This window comes from Thermobia domestica, chromosome 8 (assembly GCF_964235325.1).
Source record: "Thermobia domestica chromosome 8, izTheDome1.hap1.1, whole genome shotgun sequence".
NCBI classification, from domain to species: domain Eukaryota; kingdom Metazoa; phylum Arthropoda; class Insecta; order Zygentoma; family Lepismatidae; genus Thermobia; species Thermobia domestica.
Window position 1 is genome coordinate 15,356,302 of NC_137461.1, and position 22,583 is coordinate 15,378,884.

The window sequence follows — 22,583 nt, forward strand, 5'->3', positions numbered from 1 at the left end:
TAGACGCCCCCTTATAATATTCCTAGCACTTTCTTACACCGAACATGACTATTTTTCTCAAGTTTAAGGGCGGATTCGCAAACTACGCATCAGAATAAACATCACCTCGAAATTTCAACGTCCTGCATACAGCCATTACAAATTTCACATTTTTTCGATTTGCGCCGCGAAACGAAAACGAATTTTAATGCCCTTTTTTCTATCATAAACTATGTTCCCAGCTTCACTGCCTGACAAAATATGACGTTTCTATGATGTGCGGAACTACTCTAAAAACCAGCATTTCGAAACGACGAAAAATTTCGACATTTCATTTACATGGAAAATATCGCCTTTTTCGTGATATCGGAATTTTCCCATTACTCACATCCCATGACGAACAAGTATGCAAAATTTGGTGTTTGTATGTTTTGTGGAAGTATGCAAACAATTAAGTGTATTTCCGATTATAGAGGTATATAAATAATTCCCCACAGATGCCGGCCGCAACGTACCAGTATTATGTGAGCAGTAAGAACGAAGTCAAAAATCTAAGGAAATCGGTAGTGTAGGGTATTGATGTGAGCCTACTGGCCAGGAGACCTGGGTTCGATTCCTAACAATCTTTTCCTCACTTTTTCTTTCTTTGAAAGTTTATTTTTATAGCATATATTGTTTGCCTATAAGGTTGAGTCTATTATAAAACGCATTTCACTCCAACCGGTACTGTAAACAAACTACTGACCCGAAAGAGGTACTTTTCCACGTATCCCGTATATTATAACTATATACGCTGCCAACGAGAAAATTGTGAAAAGGTGCGTATATATATATGTGTGTGTGTGTGTCTGTGTGTGTATAAAAAGGGAGATTGTTTGCAATTATTTCCGGTTCGAAGCACACACTATCCTTGCGAGACAAAATGTATTTTTGTCTCGTCTGTATACTATATCGTGGAAATGATGCTCAAATTTTTTTCCAAAATGTTTTTGGGGGGTACACTGCCTCCTTGGGGCTCTTAGAGTGCCCCCGCAGGAGACCAAATAATACGTGTATAATAGAATAATATGAGCAGTGCCCCTGGGAATACTAACTGTGATCCTCAGGAACATTGTTTCTGAAAGAAACACTGGTGTTGCCCCATCTCTAAAGCTACATATGTTTCTTTCTAAATAGTTGAGTATCGTCTCGAAGCTTCACACGAACATACTGCCTAGTTTCGAGACGATATCAACAGTTAGTGTAGAAATATATTTTTTTTCGTCTATGTTTGTAATAACGAAAATATTTTGTTCACGCAATGCCAACAGAAACTATTTTCATAAAACGAAGCAACGTGATAAGAAAAAAAACGTAAGATAAAACAAGGTGCGGCGGGGAATCGAACCCAGACCTGCTACTTAGAAAGCAGACACTTTACCGCGGAGCTAACTTACTACGTTGAATTCTATTTGTTTATTCTCCTCAATATACCACATAAGAGTCCAAATGAAGGCAATTCAAAAATATGGCAATTTTGCATTCAAGATGGCGACTTCTCCAATGATTTGTTTCTTCACTTAAACTGAACTACGTCCTTAATAACATAGCGAAACCTGGCTTACCTACCAAGAGCACAACTTACAATTTTCATGGTTACAAATTTTTGAGCCGCCATTTTGAATCGAAGATGACGACTTTTCCAACATGTCGGAATTTTCCCCTCACATTGGCTGTAATCTACACACTTGAACGCAATTTCGTGATTCCACCATTACTACAAGTTGTGTAGAATTAGACGCCCCCTTATAATATTCCTAGCACTTTCTTACACCGAACATGACTATTTTTTTCAAGTTTAAGGGCGGATTCGCAAACTACGCATCAGAATAAACATCACCTCGAAATTTCAACGTCCTGCATACAGCCATTACAAATTTCACATTTTTTCGATTTGCGCCGCGAAACGAAAACGAATTTTAATGCCCTTTTTTCTATCATAAACTATGTTCCCAGCTTCACTGCCTGACAAAATATGACGTTTCTATGATGTGCGGAACTACTCTAAAAACCAGCATTTCGAAACGACGAAAAATTTCGACATTTCATTTACATGGAAAATATCGCCTTTTTCGTGATATCGGAATTTTCCCATTACTCACATCCCATGACGAACAAGTATGCAAAATTTGGTGTTTGTATGTTTTGTGGAAGTATGCAAACAATTAAGTGTATTTCCGATTATAGAGGTATATAATTCCCCACAGATGCCGGCCGCAACGTACCAGTACTATGTGAGCATAAGAACGAAGTCAAAAATCTAAGGAAATCGGTAGTGTAGGGTATTGATGTGAGCCTACTGGCCAGGAGACCTGGGTTCGATTCCTAACAATCTTTTCCTCACTTTTTCTTTCTTTGAAAGTTTTTTTTTATAGCATATATTGTTTTCCTATAAGGTTGAGTCTATTATAAAACGCATTTCACTCCAACCGGTACTGTGAACAAACTACTGACCCGAAAGAGGTACTTTTCCACGTATCCCGTATATTATAACTATATACGCTGCCAACGAGAAAATTGTGAAAAGGTGCGTATATATATATGTGTGTGTGTGTGTCTGTGTGTGTATAAAAAGGGAGATTGTTTGCAATTATTTCCGGTTCGAAGCACACACTATCCTTGCGAGACAAAATGTATTTTTGTCTCGTCTGTATACTATATCGTGGAAATGATGCTCAAATTTTTTTTCCAAAATGTTTTTGGGGGGTACACTGCCTCCTTGGGGCTCTTAGAGTGCCCCCGCAGGAGACCAAATAATACGTGTATAATAGAATAATATGAGCAGTGCCCCTGGGAATACTAACTGTGATCCTCAGGAACATTGTTTCTGAAAGAAACACTGGTGTTGCCCCATCTCTAAAGCTACATATGTTTCTTTCTAAATAGTTGAGTATCGTCTCGAAGCTTCACACGAACATACTGCCTAGTTTCGAGACGATATCAACAGTTAGTGTAGAAATATATTTTTTTCGTCTATGTCTGTAATAACGAAAATATTTTGTTCACGCAATGCCAACAGAAACTATTTTGATAAAACGAAGCAACGTGATAAGAAAAAAAACGTAAGATAAAACAAGGTGAGGCGGGGAATCGAACCCAGACCTGCTACTTAGAAAGCAGACACTTTACCGCGGAGCTAACTTACTACGTTGAATTCTATTTGTTTATTCTCCTCAATATACCACATAAGAGTCCAAATGAAGGCAATTCAAAAATATGGCAATTTTGCATTCAAGATGGCGACTTCTCCAATGATTTGTTTCTTCACTTAAACTGAACTACGTCCTTAATAACATAGCGAAACCTGGCTTACCTACCAAGAGCACAACTTACAATTTTCATGGTTACAAATTTTTGAGCCGCCATTTTGAATCGAAGATGACGACTTTTCCAACATGTCGGAATTTTCCCCTCACATTGGCTGTAATCTACACACTTGAACGCAATTTCGTGATTCCACCATTACTACAAGTTGTGTAGAATTAGACGCCCCCTTATAATATTCCTAGCACTTTCTTACACCGAACATGACTATTTTTTTCAAGTTTAAGGGCGGATTCGCAAACTACGCATCAGAATAAACATCACCTCGAAATTTCAACGTCCTGCATACAGCCATTAAAAATTTCACATTTTTTCGATTTGCGCCGCGAAACGTAAACGAATTTTAATGCCCTTTTTTCTATCATAAACTATGTTCCCAGCTTCACTGCCTGACAAAATATGACGTTTCTATGATGTGCGGAACTACTCTAAAAACCAGCATTTCGAAACGACGAAAAATTTCGACATTTCATTTACATGGAAAATATCGCCTTTTTCGTGATATCGGAATTTTCCCATTACTCACATCCCATGACGAACAAGTATGCAAAATTTGGTGTTTGTACGTTTTGTGGAAGTATGCAAACAATTAAGTGTATTTCCGATTATAGAGGTATATAAATAATTCCCCACAGATGCCGACCGCAACGTACCAGTATTATGTGAGCAGTAAGAACGAAGTCAAAAATCTAAGGAAATCGGTAGTGTAGGGTATTGATGTGAGCCTACTGGCCAGGAGACCTGGGTTCGATTCCTAACAATCTTTTCCTCACTTTTTCTTTCTTTGAAAGTTTATTTTTATAGCATATATTGTTTGCCTATAAGGTTGAGTCTATTATAAAACGCATTTCACTCCAACCGGTACTGTAAACAAACTACTGACCCGAAAGAGGTACTTTTCCACGTATCCCGTATATTATAACTATATACGCTGCCAACGAGAAAATTGTGAAAAGGTGCGTATATATATATGTGTGTGTGTGTGTGTCTGTGTGTGTATAAAAAGGGAGATTGTTTGCAATTATTTCCGGTTCGAAGCACACACTATCCTTGCGAGACAAAATGTATTTTTGTCTCGTCTGTATACTATATCGTGGAAATGATGCTCAAATTTTTTTCCAAAATGTTTTTGGGGGGTACACTGCCTCCTTGGGGCTCTTAGAGTGCCCCCGCAGGAGACCAAATAATACGTGTATAATAGAATAATATGAGCAGTGCCCCTGGGAATACTAACTGTGATCCTCAGGAACATTGTTTCTGAAAGAAACACTGGTGTTGCCCCATCTCTAAAGCTACATATGTTTCTTTCTAAATAGTTGAGTATCGTCTCGAAGCTTCACACGAACATACTGCCTAGTTTCGAGACGATATCAACAGTTAGTGTAGAAATATGTTTTTTTCGTCTATGTTTGTAATAACGAAAATATTTTGTTCACGCAATGCCAACAGAAACTATTTTGATAAAACGAAGCAACGTGATAAGAAAAAAAACGTAAGATAAAACAAGGTGCGGCGGGGAATCGAACCCAGACCTGCTACTTAGAAAGCAGACACTTTACCGCGGAGCTAACTTACTACGTTGAATTCTATTTGTTTATTCTCCTCAATATAGCACATAAGAGTCCAAATGAAGGCAATTCAAAAATATGGCAATTTTGCATTCAAGATGGCGACTTCTCCAATGATTTGTTTCTTCACTTAAACTGAACTACGTCCTTAATAACATAGCGAAACCTGGCTTACCTACCAAGAGCACAACTTACAATTTTCATGGTTACAAATTTTTGAGCCGCCATTTTGAATCGAAGATGACGACTTTTCCAACATGTCGGAATTTTCCCCTCACATTGGCTGTAATCTACACACTTGAACGCAATTTCGTGATTCCACCATTACTACAAGTTGTGTAGAATTAGACGCCCCCTTATAATATTCCTAGCACTTTCTTACACCGAACATGACTATTTTTTTCAAGTTTAAGGGCGGATTCGCAAACTACGCATCAGAATAAACATCACCTCGAAATTTCAACGTCCTGCATACAGCCATTACAAATTTCACATTTTTTCGATTTGCGCCGCGAAACGAAAACGAATTTTAATGCCCTTTTTTCTATCATAAACTATGTTCCCAGCTTCACTGCCTGACAAAATATGACGTTTCTATGATGTGCGGAACTACTCTAAAAACCAGCATTTCGAAACGACGAAAAATTTCGACATTTCATTTACATGGAAAATATCGCCTTTTTCGTGATATCGGAATTTTCCCATTACTCACATCCCATGACGAACAAGTATGCAAAATTTGGTGTTTGTATGTTTTGTGGAAGTATGCAAACAATTAAGTGTATTTCCGATTATAGAGGTATATAATTCCCCACAGATGCCGGCCGCAACGTACCAGTACTATGTGAGCATAAGAACGAAGTCAAAAATCTAAGGAAATCGGTAGTGTAGGGTATTGATGTGAGCCTACTGGCCAGGAGACCTGGGTTCGATTCCTAACAATCTTTTCCTCACTTTTTCTTTCTTTGAAAGTTTATTTTTATAGCATATATTGTTTGCCTATAAGGTTGAGTCTATTATAAAACGCATTTCACTCCAACCGGTACTGTAAACAAACTACTGACCCGAAAGAGGTACTTTTCCACGTATCCCGTATATTATAACTATATACGCTGCCAACGAGAAAATTGTGAAAAGGTGCGTATATATATATATGTGTGTGTGTGTGTCTGTGTGTGTATAAAAAGGGAGATTGTTTGCAATTATTTCCGGTTCGAAGCACACACTATCCTTGCGAGACAAAATGTATTTTTGTCTCGTCTGTATACTATATCGTGGAAATGATGCTCAAATTTTTTTTCCAAAATGTTTTTGGGGGGTACACTGCCTCCTTGGGGCTCTTAGAGTGCCCCCGCAGGAGACCAAATAATACGTGTATAATAGAATAATATGAGCAGTGCCCCTGGGAATACTAACTGTGATCCTCAGGAACATATTTCTGAAAGAAACACTGGTGTTGCCCCATCTCTAAAGCTACATATGTTTCTTTCTAAATAGTTGAGTATCGTCTCGAAGCTTCACACGAACATACTGCCTAGTTTCGAGACGATATCAACAGTTAGTGTAGAAATATATTTTTTTCGTCTATGTCTGTAATAACGAAAATATTTTGTTCACGCAATGCCAACAGAAACTATTTTGATAAAACGAAGCAACGTGATAAGAAAAAAAAACGTAAGATAAAACAAGGTGCGGCGGGGAATCGAACCCAGACCTGCTACTTAGAAAGCAGACACTTTACCGCGGAGCTAACTTACTACGTTGAATTCTATTTGTTTATTCTCCTCAATATACCACATAAGAGTCCAAATGAAGGCAATTCAAAAATATGGCAATTTTGCATTCAAGATGGCGACTTCTCCAATGATTTGTTTCTTCACTTAAACTGAACTACGTCCTTAATAACATAGCGAAACCTGGCTTACCTACCAAGAGCACAACTTACAATTTTCATGGTTACAAATTTTTGAGCCGCCATTTTGAATCGAAGATGACGACTTTTCCAACATGTCGGAATTTTCCCCTCACATTGGCTGTAATCTACACACTTGAACGCAATTTCGTGATTCCACCATTACTACAAGTTGTGTAGAATTAGACGCACCCTTATAATATTCCTAGCACTTTCTTACACCGAACATGACTATTTTTTTCAAGTTTAAGGGCGGATTCGCAAACTACGCATCAGAATAAACATCACCTCGAAATTTCAACGTCCTGCATACAGCCATTACAAATTTCACATTTTTTCGATTTGCGCCGCGAAACGAAAACGAATTTTAATGCCCTTTTTTCTATCATAAACTATGTTCCCAGCCTCACTGCCTGACAAAATATGACGTTTCTATGATGTGCGGAACTACTCTAAAAACCAGCATTTCGAAACGACGAAAAATTTCGACATTTCATTTACATGGAAAATATCGCCTTTTTCGTGATAATGGAATTTTCCCATTACTCACATCCCATGACGAACAAGTATGCAAAATTTGGTGTTTGTATGTTTTGTGGAAGTATGCAAACAATTAAGTGTATTTCCGATTATAGAGGTATATAAATAATTCCCCACAGATGCCGGCCGCAACGTACCAGTATTATGTGAGCAGTAAGAACGAAGTCAAAAATCTAAGGAAATCGGTAGTGTAGGGTATTGATGTGAGCCTACTGGCCAGGAGACCTGGGTTCGATTCCTAACAATCTTTTCCTCACTTTTTCTTTCTTTGAAAGTTTATTTTTATAGCATATATTGTTTGCCTATAAGGTTGAGTCTATTATAAAACGCATTTCACTCCAACCGGTACTGTAAACAAACTACTGACCCGAAAGAGGTACTTTTCCACGTATCCCGTATATTATAACTATATACGCTGCCAACGAGAAAATTGTGAAAAGGTGCGTATATATATATGTGTGTGTGTGTGTCTGTGTGTGTATAAAAAGGGAGATTGTTTGCAATTATTTCCGGTTCGAAGCACACACTATCCTTGCGAGACAAAATGTATTTTTGTCTCGTCTGTATACTATATCGTGGAAATGATGCTCAAATTTTTTTCCAAAATGTTTTTGGGGGGTACACTGCCTCCTTGGGGCTCTTAGAGTGCCCCCGCAGGAGACCAAATAATACGTGTATAATAGAATAATATGAGCAGTGCCCCTGGGAATACTAACTGTGATCCTCAGGAACATTGTTTCTGAAAGAAACACTGGTGTTGCCCCATCTCTAAAGCTACATATGTTTCTTTCTAAATAGTTGAGTATCGTCTCGAAGCTTCACACGAACATACTGCCTAGTTTCGAGACGATATCAACAGTTAGTGTAGAAATATATTTTTTTCGTCTATGTTTGTAATAACGAAAATATTTTGTTCACGCAATGCCAACAGAAACTATTTTGATAAAACGAAGCAACGTGATAAGAAAAAAAAACGTAAGATAAAACAAGGTGAGGCGGGGAATCGAACCCAGACCTGCTACTTAGAAAGCAGACACTTTACCGCGGAGCTAACTTACTACGTTGAATTCTATTTGTTTATTCTCCTCAATATACCACATAAGAGTCCAAATGAAGGCAATTCAAAAATATGGCAATTTTGCATTCAAGATGGCGACTTCTCCAATGATTTGTTTCTTCACTTAAACTGAACTACGTCCTTAATAACATAGCGAAACCTGGCTTACCTACCAAGAGCACAACTTACAATTTTCATGGTTACAAATTTTTGAGCCGCCATTTTGAATCGAAGATGACGACTTTTCCAACATGTCGGAATTTTCCCCTCACATTGGCTGTAATCTACACACTTGAACGCAATTTCGTGATTCCACCATTACTACAAGTTGTGTAGAATTAGACGCCCCCTTATAATATTCCTAGCACTTTCTTACACCGAACATGACTATTTTTTTCAAGTTTAAGGGCGGATTCGCAAACTACGCATCAGAATAAACATCACCTCGAAATTTCAACGTCCTGCATACAGCCATTAAAAATTTCACATTTTTTCGATTTGCGCCGCGAAACGAAAACGAATTTTAATGCCCTTTTTTCTATCATAAACTATGTTCCCAGCTTCACTGCCTGACAAAATATGACGTTTCTATGATGTGCGGAACTACTCTAAAAACCAGCATTTCGAAACGACGAAAAATTTCGACATTTCATTTACATGGAAAATATCGCCTTTTTCGTGATATCGGAATTTTCCCATTACTCACATCCCATGACGAACAAGTATGCAAAATTTGGTGTTTGTATGTTTTGTGGAAGTATGCAAACAATTAAGTGTATTTCCGATTATAGAGGTATATAATTCCAGATATGAATAATTTTGAAATACAAGAAAATTCATTATTAATATTAGATGACTTAATGTCTGAAACCAATGGTGATGTTGCAAACTTATTTACAAAATATGCACATCATAAAAAATTAACAGTAATATTTATTGTACAAAATTTATTTCCAAAAGGAAAACATGCTCGTGATATAAGTTTAAATTATATTGTAGTATTTAAAAATCCTTGTGATAAATTACAAATACAATATTTAGCAAGACAAATTATGCTACGATATAGTAAACAAGTTGTGAATGTGTTCGAAGATGTAACACGTGAACCTCACACTTATTTGTTATTTGACTTAACTCAAAAAACAAATGATGCATTACGATTACGTACAAATATTTTTCCTAATGAAACACTGCATGTATATGCAAATGTAAAAGACAGTAATTCAGTCGTTTACGTTTAGTTTAGTTTAAGATGTTGAAGGTGAAACAACACTTTGATACTCTCCGTGCTTTGTGCAAATGCAAAAGCGCAAAGCGAAAACAAATTATACGACATGCATCTGGTGATTTAATACGTACTATTTCACAAGTTGCTAAAAACACAATAAAAGGAAACATTCCGTTGAATTCGCGTCAGAAGCAACGTTTACGTAGACATAAAAAGATCTTGCGTGCTTTATCTGCACAACGTACAGCACTTAATAAGAAAAAGAAAATTTTATTGCAGAAAGGTGGGGCATTTTTACCATTAATTTTAGGACCATTACTTGGAGCAGTAGCAAGTAGTTTGTTTGGAAGATAAGTATGTCGGAATTTCGTAAAATGATATTAGTGCCTGAAAATGCAATGCAACAAATGCATGCAAATATAAAATCAATAGATTCACATCAATCGCGTTTAGATGAAGAAATGAATAGTATTTTACAACGTCGTAATCTTAGTATTGAAGAAAAATGGAAATTGTATCAACAAGCATTACAACAATATTTAAATTATACTTCATCAGTTTCACAAAATCCAATTACATTACCTATTATTGAAAAAGATGTTCCTCAAACATCATCATCATCAACATCATCTCAAGAAGAAGGAAAAAATAATTCTATTTTACCCTTTGTATCAGACATTTTACAATCAGTACCAAAAACACAACGAACGAAAACAGATCTATTATTAAAACAGTTAACAAGTTCTGATAAAATTCATTGGGATCAATCAGGAACAGTACGTATTCAAGGAAAAATAATACCAGGTTCTAATATTATTGATTTAATAAATGATGTTGTTCGTACACGAAAATATTCAAGAAATCCTATAGGCATTCACGAGTTTAAAAATTTATTGGATGATCTTAATGTACCACGTGAATTTATTTCTACTCCTATAGTGAAATCACATAACAAAGTTAAAAAATCACAAAGTCCAACACTAGTAACAAATATTTTTAAAAACTGGAAAGAATATAAAATGTAAATAAAAATGGGAAAATTGTCAAAATTATATTATGATTATACGAATCCTACTTCTTTATCAAGTATTAAAACATTACAAACAAAAACAAAATTATCAAAAAAGAAAATTAAAAATTGGTTAGCATCTCAAGATGCATATACATTACATGCACCAGCACGTAAAGTGTTTGAACGTAAACAATATTATGTTAGTGCACCAAATGAAACATTACAAATGGATTTAGCAGATATGCAAAATATTGCCAAGTATAACAAAAATTATAAGTATATATTATGTTGTATTGATATTTTTTCACGGTATGCGTATTGTGTTCCCTTAAAAACAAAAACAGGTCCTGAAATGGCAAAAGCAATCAAAAAAATTTTAAAAAATTTTAAAATACCCGTGTTTAATGTACAAACGGATTTAGGTACAGAATTTTATAATCGGCATGTAAAACGTTTATTTAAAGAATACGAAATTAATCATTACAGTGTACATTCAGAAATTAAATGTGCATTAGCTGAACGCTTTATAAGAACATTAAAAGAAAAATTGTATCGTTATTTTACGGCTAAAAATACATACCGTTATATAGATGTCTTAGATCAATTTGTAAAAAATTATAATCATTCCTATCATAGTAGTATTAAAATGGCACCAGCAAATGTAAATTACTCTAATGTTGATCAAGTTTTGAATACGTTGTACGGTGATAAAACGAATAAAAACAAATTAACATGTAAATTTCACCCTGGTGATTATGTGCGTGTTAGTAAATATAAACATAAGTTAGAAAAGGGATATTTACCAAAATGGTCACGAGAAATTTTTATTGTTGATAAATGTATTCCGACAAATCCTATTACATATAAATTAAAAGATTGGAATGATGAGGAAATTAAAGGAATATTTTACACAGAAGTATTACAAAAAGTAAATGTAAATTCAAACAAAACATTTTTAATGGAAAAAGTACTAAAACGAAAAAAAGATATGATGTATGTAAAGTTGTTGGGATATCCATCAAGTATGAATTCATGGATTAAAACAAATTCTGTTCAGTCTTCAAAATGAGTTCAATGATAGAACATGATTTCTATGTTACTCTTCCTTCAAATGCTAGTAGTGAAATTTTTACTAATAATACAACTTCTTCATTTATAGTAAAGTTAGCACAACCTATTCACTTAAGTGAAGGAGAATGGTATGTTGCCTTAACGCAACTTAATGTACCTTTTAGTTTTTATAATGTTGGTAAAAATGAAAAAATTACAATTGAAACCATCGTTAATGATGAACTTGAAATTGTAGATGTTGATATTACACCAGGATACTATACTTCTATTACATCCATTTTAGAAATGATTCCTGAAGAATTACGCATGTTAAAATATTATAAAAATAAAAATCAAGTTGGAATTAGACATTCTTTAAAATTAAAAGATTTTTGTGTTATTGCAATGACACGTGGGTTACAACATTTACTTGGATTTATAAATGAAAATACAACAGAGTTTACAGACGCTGTTTTTGTAAAACCAGTTAATGAAGATGTTCCAACCGTAACACGTGCAAAATTTCCATGCAATTTAGAATATAATATACCAAACGTTTTTAATGTTTGTGTTGATATTGTAAAACAACAAGAAAATATTGGACCAGTACTTCGTAAAGTTAGTGCATATAATATTGAGCACGAATATGTAAAATGTTTTCTATTTCACACACCACAATATGTTAAAGTTGTAAAATCTTATTTTAACACGATTGAAGTAAACTTAAAAGATGAGCACGGTTTAAAATTGCCATTTCAATTTGGAACTTCAAACTTAACACTTCACTTTAAACGAAAATGATTTCTGAAAGTATTGATGATAGTTTTTACATTACACTTGTATCAAACGCAAGTACTGATGTATATCCTACAAATAGTCCAACACATTTTATTAATCAACTAAAAAATAATATTCAATTATCAGAAACCGATTGGCATGTAGGAATAAGTGAATTACATGTTCCTTTAACATGTTATAATGTTAACGATGGAGAAAATGTTATGTGGTATAAAATAAAAAATGAAGAAGCACAAAAAGGTAAAATTGTAAGTGGATATTATCACTCTGCACATCATATCATTGATGAATTAAATAAAATATCAAAAGAGATAAAATTTTCTATATCAAATATTGTACAAGTAGATTGTAGTGATCGTGTTGAATCGGCCTTATTATCATCAACATTAGCAATGCAATTAGGACTTCGTCAACATAAAGATCTTGTCTTGTATAAACGTGGATTTAAACAACCATATGTTGATATTGGATATCCTCATCAAATTTTTATTTATACTGATATCATACAATATCAGTTTCTAGGTGATACAAAAGCACCTTTATTACGTATTGCAACAATATCAAATGTAAAATACGGTAAAGTGAAAACATTAACATTTCAAGATATTCATTATCTTCCACTTGCAAAGTTTTCATTTAACAGTATTGAAATACTATTAAAAGACCATGCAGGACGAAATTTGCCATTTCGTTCTGGGACACTAAGTGTTACACTTCATTTTAAGCGCTCTCCTAATAAAAAGTAATTAATTAATTATATTTTCAAAATGAAATTTAGGCGACATTACGGACATGGTATCCCATACTTTTCAGGACCTGTATATCAACGGGGACATGGTATAGGTAGTTTCTTCCAAGGATTATTTCGTTTTGCATTACCATTTCTTAAACAGGGTGCAAAAACTTTAGGTCGACAAGCATTACAAACGGGAATACAAGTAGCGGGTGATGTATTAGAAGATAAACCATTTAAAGAATCTGTTCGTGCACGTGTAAAACAAGCTGGTGAAACATTAAAGACAAAAGCTGCTAACAAAGTTGGTCAGTTATTAACTGGAAGTGGTAAGAGACGGCCACGCAAGCGTAAAGCTCCGGCAATTATTCGTTTTGGACCTCCAACTAAACGTAAGCGTACAAACAAAAGCAAAAGCAAAAGAAAAGTAAAAAGAAAAATAACTCGTGTTACAGATATATTTTCATAATGGCACTACTTAATTCGAACAGTGTGGAATGCTGTACCAACGATTTCGATTTATTTAGTACTCCAATGACACAAACTGCAATTGAATCTTGCTTTAATGCTGAATACCGTCCAATTTCAACATTAAGTTCTGATGGACCTATTGAATTTTTTATTCCCGGTGAAACAGGAGAATTTATTCATACTGCATATCTTTATCTTTACGTACGTTGTAAAATTACAAAACCTGATGATACACCATTAGCTGACACTGATGTTGTAGCACCAACAAATAATTTCCTACATTCATTATTTAGTCAAATTGACATTTCATTAAATGATAAATTAATTACTTCTTCATCAGGATTTTATCCTTATCGTGCGTACCTTGAAACATTATTAAATTATTCCCGTGATGCTTCTGATACACATTTGAAATTAGGTATGTGGTATAAAGATACTGCTAAACAATTTGATACCATAGGAAATGCTAATGTAGGTTTTCAACAACGTGCTAATTATATTAAAAATAGTAAATCATTTGAAATGTATGGTCGTCTGTATACAGATATTGCTGGATTACCAAGAGCACTTGTAAATAAAGTAGGTCTTCGTATAAAATTACATCGTAGTAAAGATGCTTTTTGTTTATTATCTCCTGTAAATACTTCTTATAAAGTAAAACTTGAAGATGTTACTCTACATATACGTCGCATTGATGTTGCACCTCATTTGGCAATGGAAATTAATACTAATATGAATCATGAAACAGCAAAATATCCCCTTACAAGAGTACAAACAAGATCATATACTATTCCTGCAAACGTTAATTCATACAATCTTGATAATATTTTTCTGGGTTACGTACCTAAATTTGTTGTTATCGGGTTTGTTTCCAATTCGGCATTTAATGGAAAATCTGAACTAAATGCATTTCATTTTCAACACTTTAACGTTAACAAACTGCAGCTACAACTTGGATCAAAATCTTTTCCTCCCAGTCCCCTCACCCCCGATTTTAAAAACAATTTGTACCTTCTAAGTTACCATTCTCTGTTTTCCGGTACTGGTTTATATTATAAAGATGATGCACATACTATTACTCCTGAAGAATATCCACACGGCTATACTCTTTATGCATTTATTCTATCACCTACAGCAACATTAGATGACTGCACTTGGGACCTTGTGCGTGATGCGCCTGTAAATGTTAAAGTTTCCTTTTCTGAAAATTTAACTGAGCCTATAACATGTATTGTTTACGCTCAGTTTGATTCTTTAATTCAAATTGATAAAGATAGAAATATATATACTGATAATACTTTTTAAAAGTATCATTTTAATAAAAGAAGTATAACTGTTCACTTCTAAGCATATGAATTACATGCGCCCTACTGGTACAAAGTGTGTTAAACATTGTATATTGTAATATTTTTGCTTGATTATTCAAAGAGTTGCAAGGTATCATACTATGAAGTTTCTCAAAAGTATTTTTTATGCGTTAGCACCATTCATCGTTATTGGAAAAGTTATAAAAAAATCTGTCATGAATATTTTAAACATATTATTTCGTTTTATGAGAATATTCCATATACTCCACTAGGTCTTCCAACATATACGCGTATAAAGTGATGTAAAGTGAAGTGAAGTGATGTAAAGTGAAGTGATGTAAATTTAAAAAGAAAAGTTATGTACACGGATGATTTAATAAAAGTGTTACTTCGTGATAAACTTACTGGTGCAAATGTGCATGGCATTTATCCTATTGATAGAATACCAAAAACTGTACAACCACCGGCTGGACTTATTATAAATTTAAGCAATTCATCTTCAGGTGGCACACATTGGGTGTGTGTATTCATTGATGAAAATCAAAGAGGATACTATTTCGATAGCTTAGCTTTACCATTTCCAAAAGAAATAAAAACTTTTTTAAATAAAAATTGTAAAATATATTTTACAAATAGTTCCGCATATCAAGATGATAATTCAATCTTGTGTGGACAATTTGTGTTGTACTTTCTGCATCATATTGTACGAAAGAAAAGCTTTCAAGAATGTTTAAATTTATTCAGAAAAAATAATCTTAAACAAAATGATAAAATTGTATTCAATCATGTATCCAATATAATGAAAAAGAAAAACAAGTAGATTAGTTTAATAAATTTTTTTATTTACAATTTAAAATCTTGTATTTTTATTTACAAGAACATATCATTTCCTTTTTACAACTTTGCAAATGCATTAGTTAATGTTATAGTACGTTGAAACTTCCACCAATAACATAACTGTTGTGCATTACGAAATGCACATCCTGATTTTTTCTCAAGTTTAATATTTTGTTCATGAAAAGCACAATAATCATTAAATACGTTTGCATGCATTGTGTTTAATGGTGGACACTGTTTACTTTCCAAATCAATAACATTAGCTAGTGCAAAAATGTTTTTAATCCAAAGTGTTTTTTCTGCACCTTTACAATAAAAGGTTGCATCTTGTTTACAAAGTTGATATATAAGGTTACGTATGTGTGATACAGTATAACCGCATTTATCATTCCAAGTTAATCCATGTAAGTTTAATGTTAACCATTCAATTTGTTTTTGACAACCTAATGGAAGTATATTGTATTCTACTGGTGATTTTATTAAACAATGCAAATTTACTGTATCATCACACGCAGTTAAACAAAATTCACGTATAATAAATTCATGATTTGAAATCTTAAAACCTTGTATGTCAATAATGTATTCATTAACACATGGTGAAATTTTATGTTTACGTTCTAAGAAAAATGGTATAATTTGTCCAACAAATTCAGTGTTCTTTAAACAATCACGCACTTTGCGTGTAAAGTTTATACTTGAAATTTCACTATGGTGTTCTTCAAACACTTCAAATAAATCAATAAGAGTTATGTCGTTGGATAAATATCCTACAGCAAAAGTTCCAATATCATCGTGAAATAAACATTGATGTTCAAGATGCAGCAAACATTGTTCACAAGAAATATTATTATTAAAACGTAAGTATGCACTTATAGTTTTTAAAACACAAACTTCACTAATATGTTCTTCACTACATGATACACAAAAATTATTTTCGAAATACATTATGTACAGTACGTTTTCTTAACACACCTCACTATACTCGTTCGATCTGTCTTTTTCAAGGAAAATACTTAAAAGTTATTTTCGTACATTCACATCCACTGATAGTTCACCAAATGTAATACTAAAATAATCTCTTGTTAATGTTGTAATAACTGTATGTGTTTCTGCATAAATATCAAATAATTCCTCCTGTACACGAGGATTCACTAACACAGACCAAACACGAATGTCTAAAACGTCTTCATTACAATAAAAACATTCATGAGACCATTCACATATATCGTACCAATAGCATGCATAGCATATTAAATAATCATTTGGTTTCCATTTTGCAATGCAGTCTCTTACACAGTTCACATCCACATAGTTAACACCACATTCACAGTTCCAACTTAATTCTGATAAATCAGGTGAACATGGGGGCGTATCCACATTTGATACCACTTCGTCATTTGATTCCGCCTCAAAATCTGACTTATCTTGCGAAAATTCATACACTTCATTATCTATTCCAGCCTCACTATCACTTGCATAAACTTTTATATTTTCGTTTTCATATCTTTCTAATTCATTTTCATCAAATGTACAATCTGGAGAATCTGGATATTCATTCTGACCGTCTAACTTATGCTTCACATCAATGTCTTCTACAAACTGACGGTTCTCCATCGCTAACAAAACTATACATGTCTATTTTTTAAAACCAATATTTAAATAAAAATTTCAAATCACGTCACGCGCTCGCGCCCGCGCACGCGGGTATTTTCCGTTCGCGCCCCCCGCGCCTTTCCGCGCCGCTTCCACGTTTCCGCCGCCGCCGGGTTAAAAACTTTTTATAACAATCAAGTATTGTTCGTTACCTAAATTATTATTCTTTAACGCATACAGCTGCAAGGTTTCTCTTTACATACACCTGCAAAGTATTCTATAGTTCTATTATTCTTTATAACAAGCTTCCCATTGTTCAACAAGTTTTCCAAGGTTTCTCTTTTATTACTCTCTTTTGTGTCACTACTATACACACAATAGTACACCATCCATTACCTGCCATCATATGTCATTTAAACAATAGTGTATTTCTATACAACTATACTTTCTACCTATTGTCTGCGGTGCAACCCGCTGGGGCTTCACTATTACGAATACAATAGGTTTCTATTGTGTTTACCTCCCCTAACAAAGGCACCCTGCGTCGAAGGAATGTTTACATATCGGAATATACCTACTAAGCGGTACTCTAATACTGTCTTTTCAAAGCGATTACTTTTGTTGAGTTATTAGGAAAAGAAATTTTGTCAACGGAAGAATACTTTCTTTCGTGATTGTACAATCAGTAGAGATGCTGGATTAGGATGGAAAGAGAATGGGTGAGTCAAAATCTGTCACGGGATAGAACATTGCGTTGGGAATATTGTTAGCTCTGAGTTATCTTAATGTGGAAAAATTAGAAAATAACTTACAAAATTTAATTGGTTTGGAATTCACCACGATATGTATTTTGAATAAAAGTAGATGGACCATAAAATAGTTTTAATATGTAATGTGGGTCGCGGTAACAAGTTTGAGAACCACTGGTATAGATTATAAGTAAGGTCAAATCTTTATCAAGTATTTCTCAGCTAAACATGTATAGATTTATTAGGAATGTGTGCAAATGTATGTCAAGTTACGAAGTTGAGGGAAGGGGGGGTTGGAGCTTGTAGACCTCTTCCGTAGGTGCGATCCTGCGCCTCTAGTATACTTCTACCCCAAATAGGCCAAAGTTAAAGCACGAATATTTTCTTTTGGTTATGCACAACGAATTCTTATACTTATAAATAGTTTGTTGCCAATTGATTTTAAATAGAAAACAATTCTACAATTTTTCACGTCTGTCTACAATTTCAATTTGACACTTTGGGCACAATAATTGATATTTTACCATTTTACCAGCTTCTTTTTTTGCTATACTTATTTATAACCCACCCTCTCTTGTGTTGCACAGTGGCTTAGTGGTACACCGCTAACCTCAAATCTCTTGTTTGATTCCCGGCCAGGTAAGTTTGAGGTGGACAACATCCTGTTCTTGAGTTTTCTCAGGATAATCTCGTTTCCTCTTACACTATTATTCCACCGATTCTTCCATCGTTATTCACTTTCCTTAGTTATCCGCCTTCCTAAGAATAATAAGCATAACGTGAGACGTCAAACTGAAAGATTTCATTTTCTCCTTTTGTGCTATCTTTGTAGTACATTTACCTTATACTGTGATTCCAATCTACCATTTTCTCATTTGAATTATTTCATTTATTCTCGGAAATGCACACACTCTTTTCTTAATGCATATAATTCTTCCACACAGAGAAAAATCCGTTCTCCGGACAGCGGTATATTGTACAAATATACGGTATCCTCTTGCTTACTATAAATATCAATACCGAGCATACGTTATCCGTATGTTACATAGGCACTGCCCTTAGATGTTACATCATGCCGTTGCAGGATGTCTGACATCTAACAGTTTACGTATATCACATGCATATACTTATGTTACCTTCGTCAGCTATATGTTATATACGTCCATTTGTATGTGAGATCCTGACCGCCTGCGTTTTCAGTTATACGTCTGCTGTACGTTAAGTCCAAAAACTACAGCAATTACGCATGTGACCTATCTTTTTAAGTACGCCAGCTACAATTTTTTTTTCTGAGTGCATACTTTCCTTACGAAAGATTACTGGTTTGCAGCAAAACACTGTTTTTGCTTTGTTGTTTTCGCATTACAGGCATTTCATAAATTGCAGGTATGTCATAGGAATGTAATTTGTTTTCTTCGTAAGTTGTTACCCGTAAACTTTTCCAAATCTTGGCAGTCTTATTCCTTATCGATATTTAAGAAAAATAAAAAAATAAAAAAATGATTAAACTTATTTTAATCAAGACATTAAACAAGGAATGTGTGAAATGTCTTACAATAAGATAATTATTTGTCAATAGATTTACTTACCCATGTGTTTCAATGAACACTTTCTCTCGTGTACAATTAAACTAAGTCTTAGTAAGCAAATAAAAGAGAAGACTATCTTTTCAAAACAGATCTGTGTAACTAAAAAAAAATAATTCTTAATAGATTTCTACCGTTTGTATATATTTATACAGAATTGGAATTCGCTACGTCAGACCTACGTTTGGGCCTTTCATTGCAACATAGTGACGGACAAAACCACCAGGGAATTTTTGATGGCAATGTTTGTCCTTCGTAACTGAAAGTTGTTTATGTCGGCTATTGTCATCAAATCTTGCAAAACAGGAAACAATATTGATAATTGAAAAATTTCTTTCTTTTCTTAGATTATTTCAACATTTTGTAAATAGCAAAGTAATAGTTACTCAGCTTTGTTCATATTTAGAACATTTTTATCATAGAATAAAGAAATCATAGGCGAATATTAAGGTCTTATGGGACTTCACTACCCTCTTCCAATCCCTTTCTTCAGTTTGGTGAAACTCAGTAACAACAAATCAATTACAATTTCGGTTGTATTTGAGCTCAGCATCTGTTTTTAAAACTGACACTATATGAGACCTGGACAATACAGGATTTCCCACGAACTAAACAAGACAAGTTAACTACGTACGCAGAACTAAGAGGAACCGAAAAAAAAAAAAAAAAAAATAAATAAAAATGAAAACTCAACACTTGGAAAAATTCATTTTTCTGAATTATTATTGTAATGTTTTTCGTTTTTTGTTACTGTTAAACAGTCTGTCTGTAAAGCAAAACTGTCGAAGATATGTTGCAACAATTTTTTTGGTGGACAGCTTATCACGGGGTGCTATAGTGTCGGGGATGAGAAACTTCCGCCAATAAACTGCTTAGGGCCGTAAGATACCTAATGCTCTATTGGTCGTGCACCTACAATGTAAGATACAATCGGAACCGCCGTAGTCTTTCCCCAATAATGTCACTTTGAAACTGTATATCTAGACTGCACGGGAGAAACGGTATAAGTCACAAATTGGGCACAATGAGATAAGTCAAAATTGGAGATCTATGTGTCATACTCCACCTCCAGTTAACTTGGTGTAAGTCAATTTTAAACGTAAATTGAATAATCGCGTTATTCAGTATAAGTGATTCACACTTATTCTTGGGAAAATAAAAAATAAATAAATAAATAAATAAAATAAAATTAAAAAAATCACTTCCTGAAAACCTATGTTTTCTAACTTAGGCCTATACTGTTTCTCTCGCGCAGTCTAGATATATGATCTAGAGTTTGATTTCCGGTTGGAGAGCCTTAAAATCTGATTACATTTCGGTGGTTAGTAGTTTAGTTCAATAGAAGTTTAGCATCCCTTTTAGTACCGAGGCTATATAAAACATGAACTTAAAATTTCAACTAGAATCCGAACGATCGTAATAAGTTCAAATATCTAGGTTGTCCAACTCCGAACCTTGAATTAAACCTGCACTGAAAGAAAATGTAGGTGGCGTACTTAAAAAGATAGGTTACATGCGTAATTGCTGTAGTTTTTAGACTTAACGTACAGCAGACGTATAACTGAAAACGCATGTTTTATAATCCTTTCTGTATAAGTGTTCGATCTGTACGTACTTTCTGTATGAAACAATATAAGCGGTCAGGATCCCACATACAAATGGACGTATATAATATATAGCTGACGAAGGTAACATAAGTTTATGCATGTGATATACGGAAAACTGTTAGATGTCAGACATCCTGCAACGGCATGATGTAACATCTAAGGGCAGTGCCTATGTAGCATACGGATAACGTATGCTCCGTACTGATTTCTATTGTAATCAAGAGGATACTGTATATTTGTACAGCGGGGGACACTTCTAAATGGTACAGCCATATGGAGATTTACAGCTAAGGTGTCCGGAGAACGAATTTTTCTCTGTGTGGGATCCCGAAACCAATGGTTTGCGCGCTAGCACAAGACCAGTTGAGAGGGCGATAATTTTGGGGAAAATAAATTGAATGAGATCAACTATTTTGGATTTTCTTGTTGTCTAGCTTTGGTTTGAATTGATGGATTGAGCGCAACAGTGGTCTAACTCATATTTTTTTAAAAAATTGAGAAAAATCAAGTTAAACACATGTGTTTTTTTGTACAATATATGTATGTACGATGTATGTCACATTCAACCACTTGTGCTTGCTTTTAGTATATTGTACAAACAACACATGTGTTTAACTTTAACTTGATTTTTTTTTTCATTTTTTTTTCAAAAAAATATGGGTTAGACCATTGTTGCACTAACCCCCTCAATTAAACTTTAACTTTCAGATTTTATTAAAAAATTTAAATATATTACAATTAACATGTAATGAAAGTAATGGAAGAATTAATTGATTAAATTAATGGTGTTTGGCTTCCATTAGTTTAAGTAATTATTGAAATTTTAAAATCTTAAAGTTTTACGTCCCACGTTTATGCCGGCTAGGCTAAAGGAGACGGTGATGATGAGAAATGAATGAAATGGTGGAATGAAGAAAATGGAAGGAAACGGGAGAACTCCGAGAAAATCCACTAACACGGTGTTTGTACACCACAAAGTTCACTTGGCGCGAGCTGGGATCGAACCAAGGGTCCCTTGCACCAGAGGTGAACGCTCTACAACTGAGCCACCACGGCCCCTCTTGAAATGATATTTGTTATAAATGATATATTTAAGTTTGTAAGATATGATATCTTGGCTGTTATCTAATAATTAAAGGTTTTTAATGAACTTCTATATCTCTTCTGCCAAAATTTTGTCCTCCATTGTAAAT

General features: G+C 34.1%; 1 protein-coding gene across 1 annotated transcript in view; it reads right to left on the minus strand.

The window, feature by feature from the left end:
* The window catches only part of LOC145692703 (waprin-Phi2-like), an 80,444-nt gene extending 60,563 nt beyond the window's left edge, over nucleotides 1-19,881 (minus strand). Inside the window, exon 1 of the mRNA XM_081768113.1 lies at nucleotides 19,787-19,881. Coding sequence (XP_081624239.1) covers nucleotides 19,787-19,790 — 4 coding nt within the window. The 5' untranslated portion in view covers nucleotides 19,791-19,881. The remainder of the gene's footprint in view (nucleotides 1-19,786) is intronic.
* Between the last annotated feature and the right edge of the window lie 2,702 nt (nucleotides 19,882-22,583).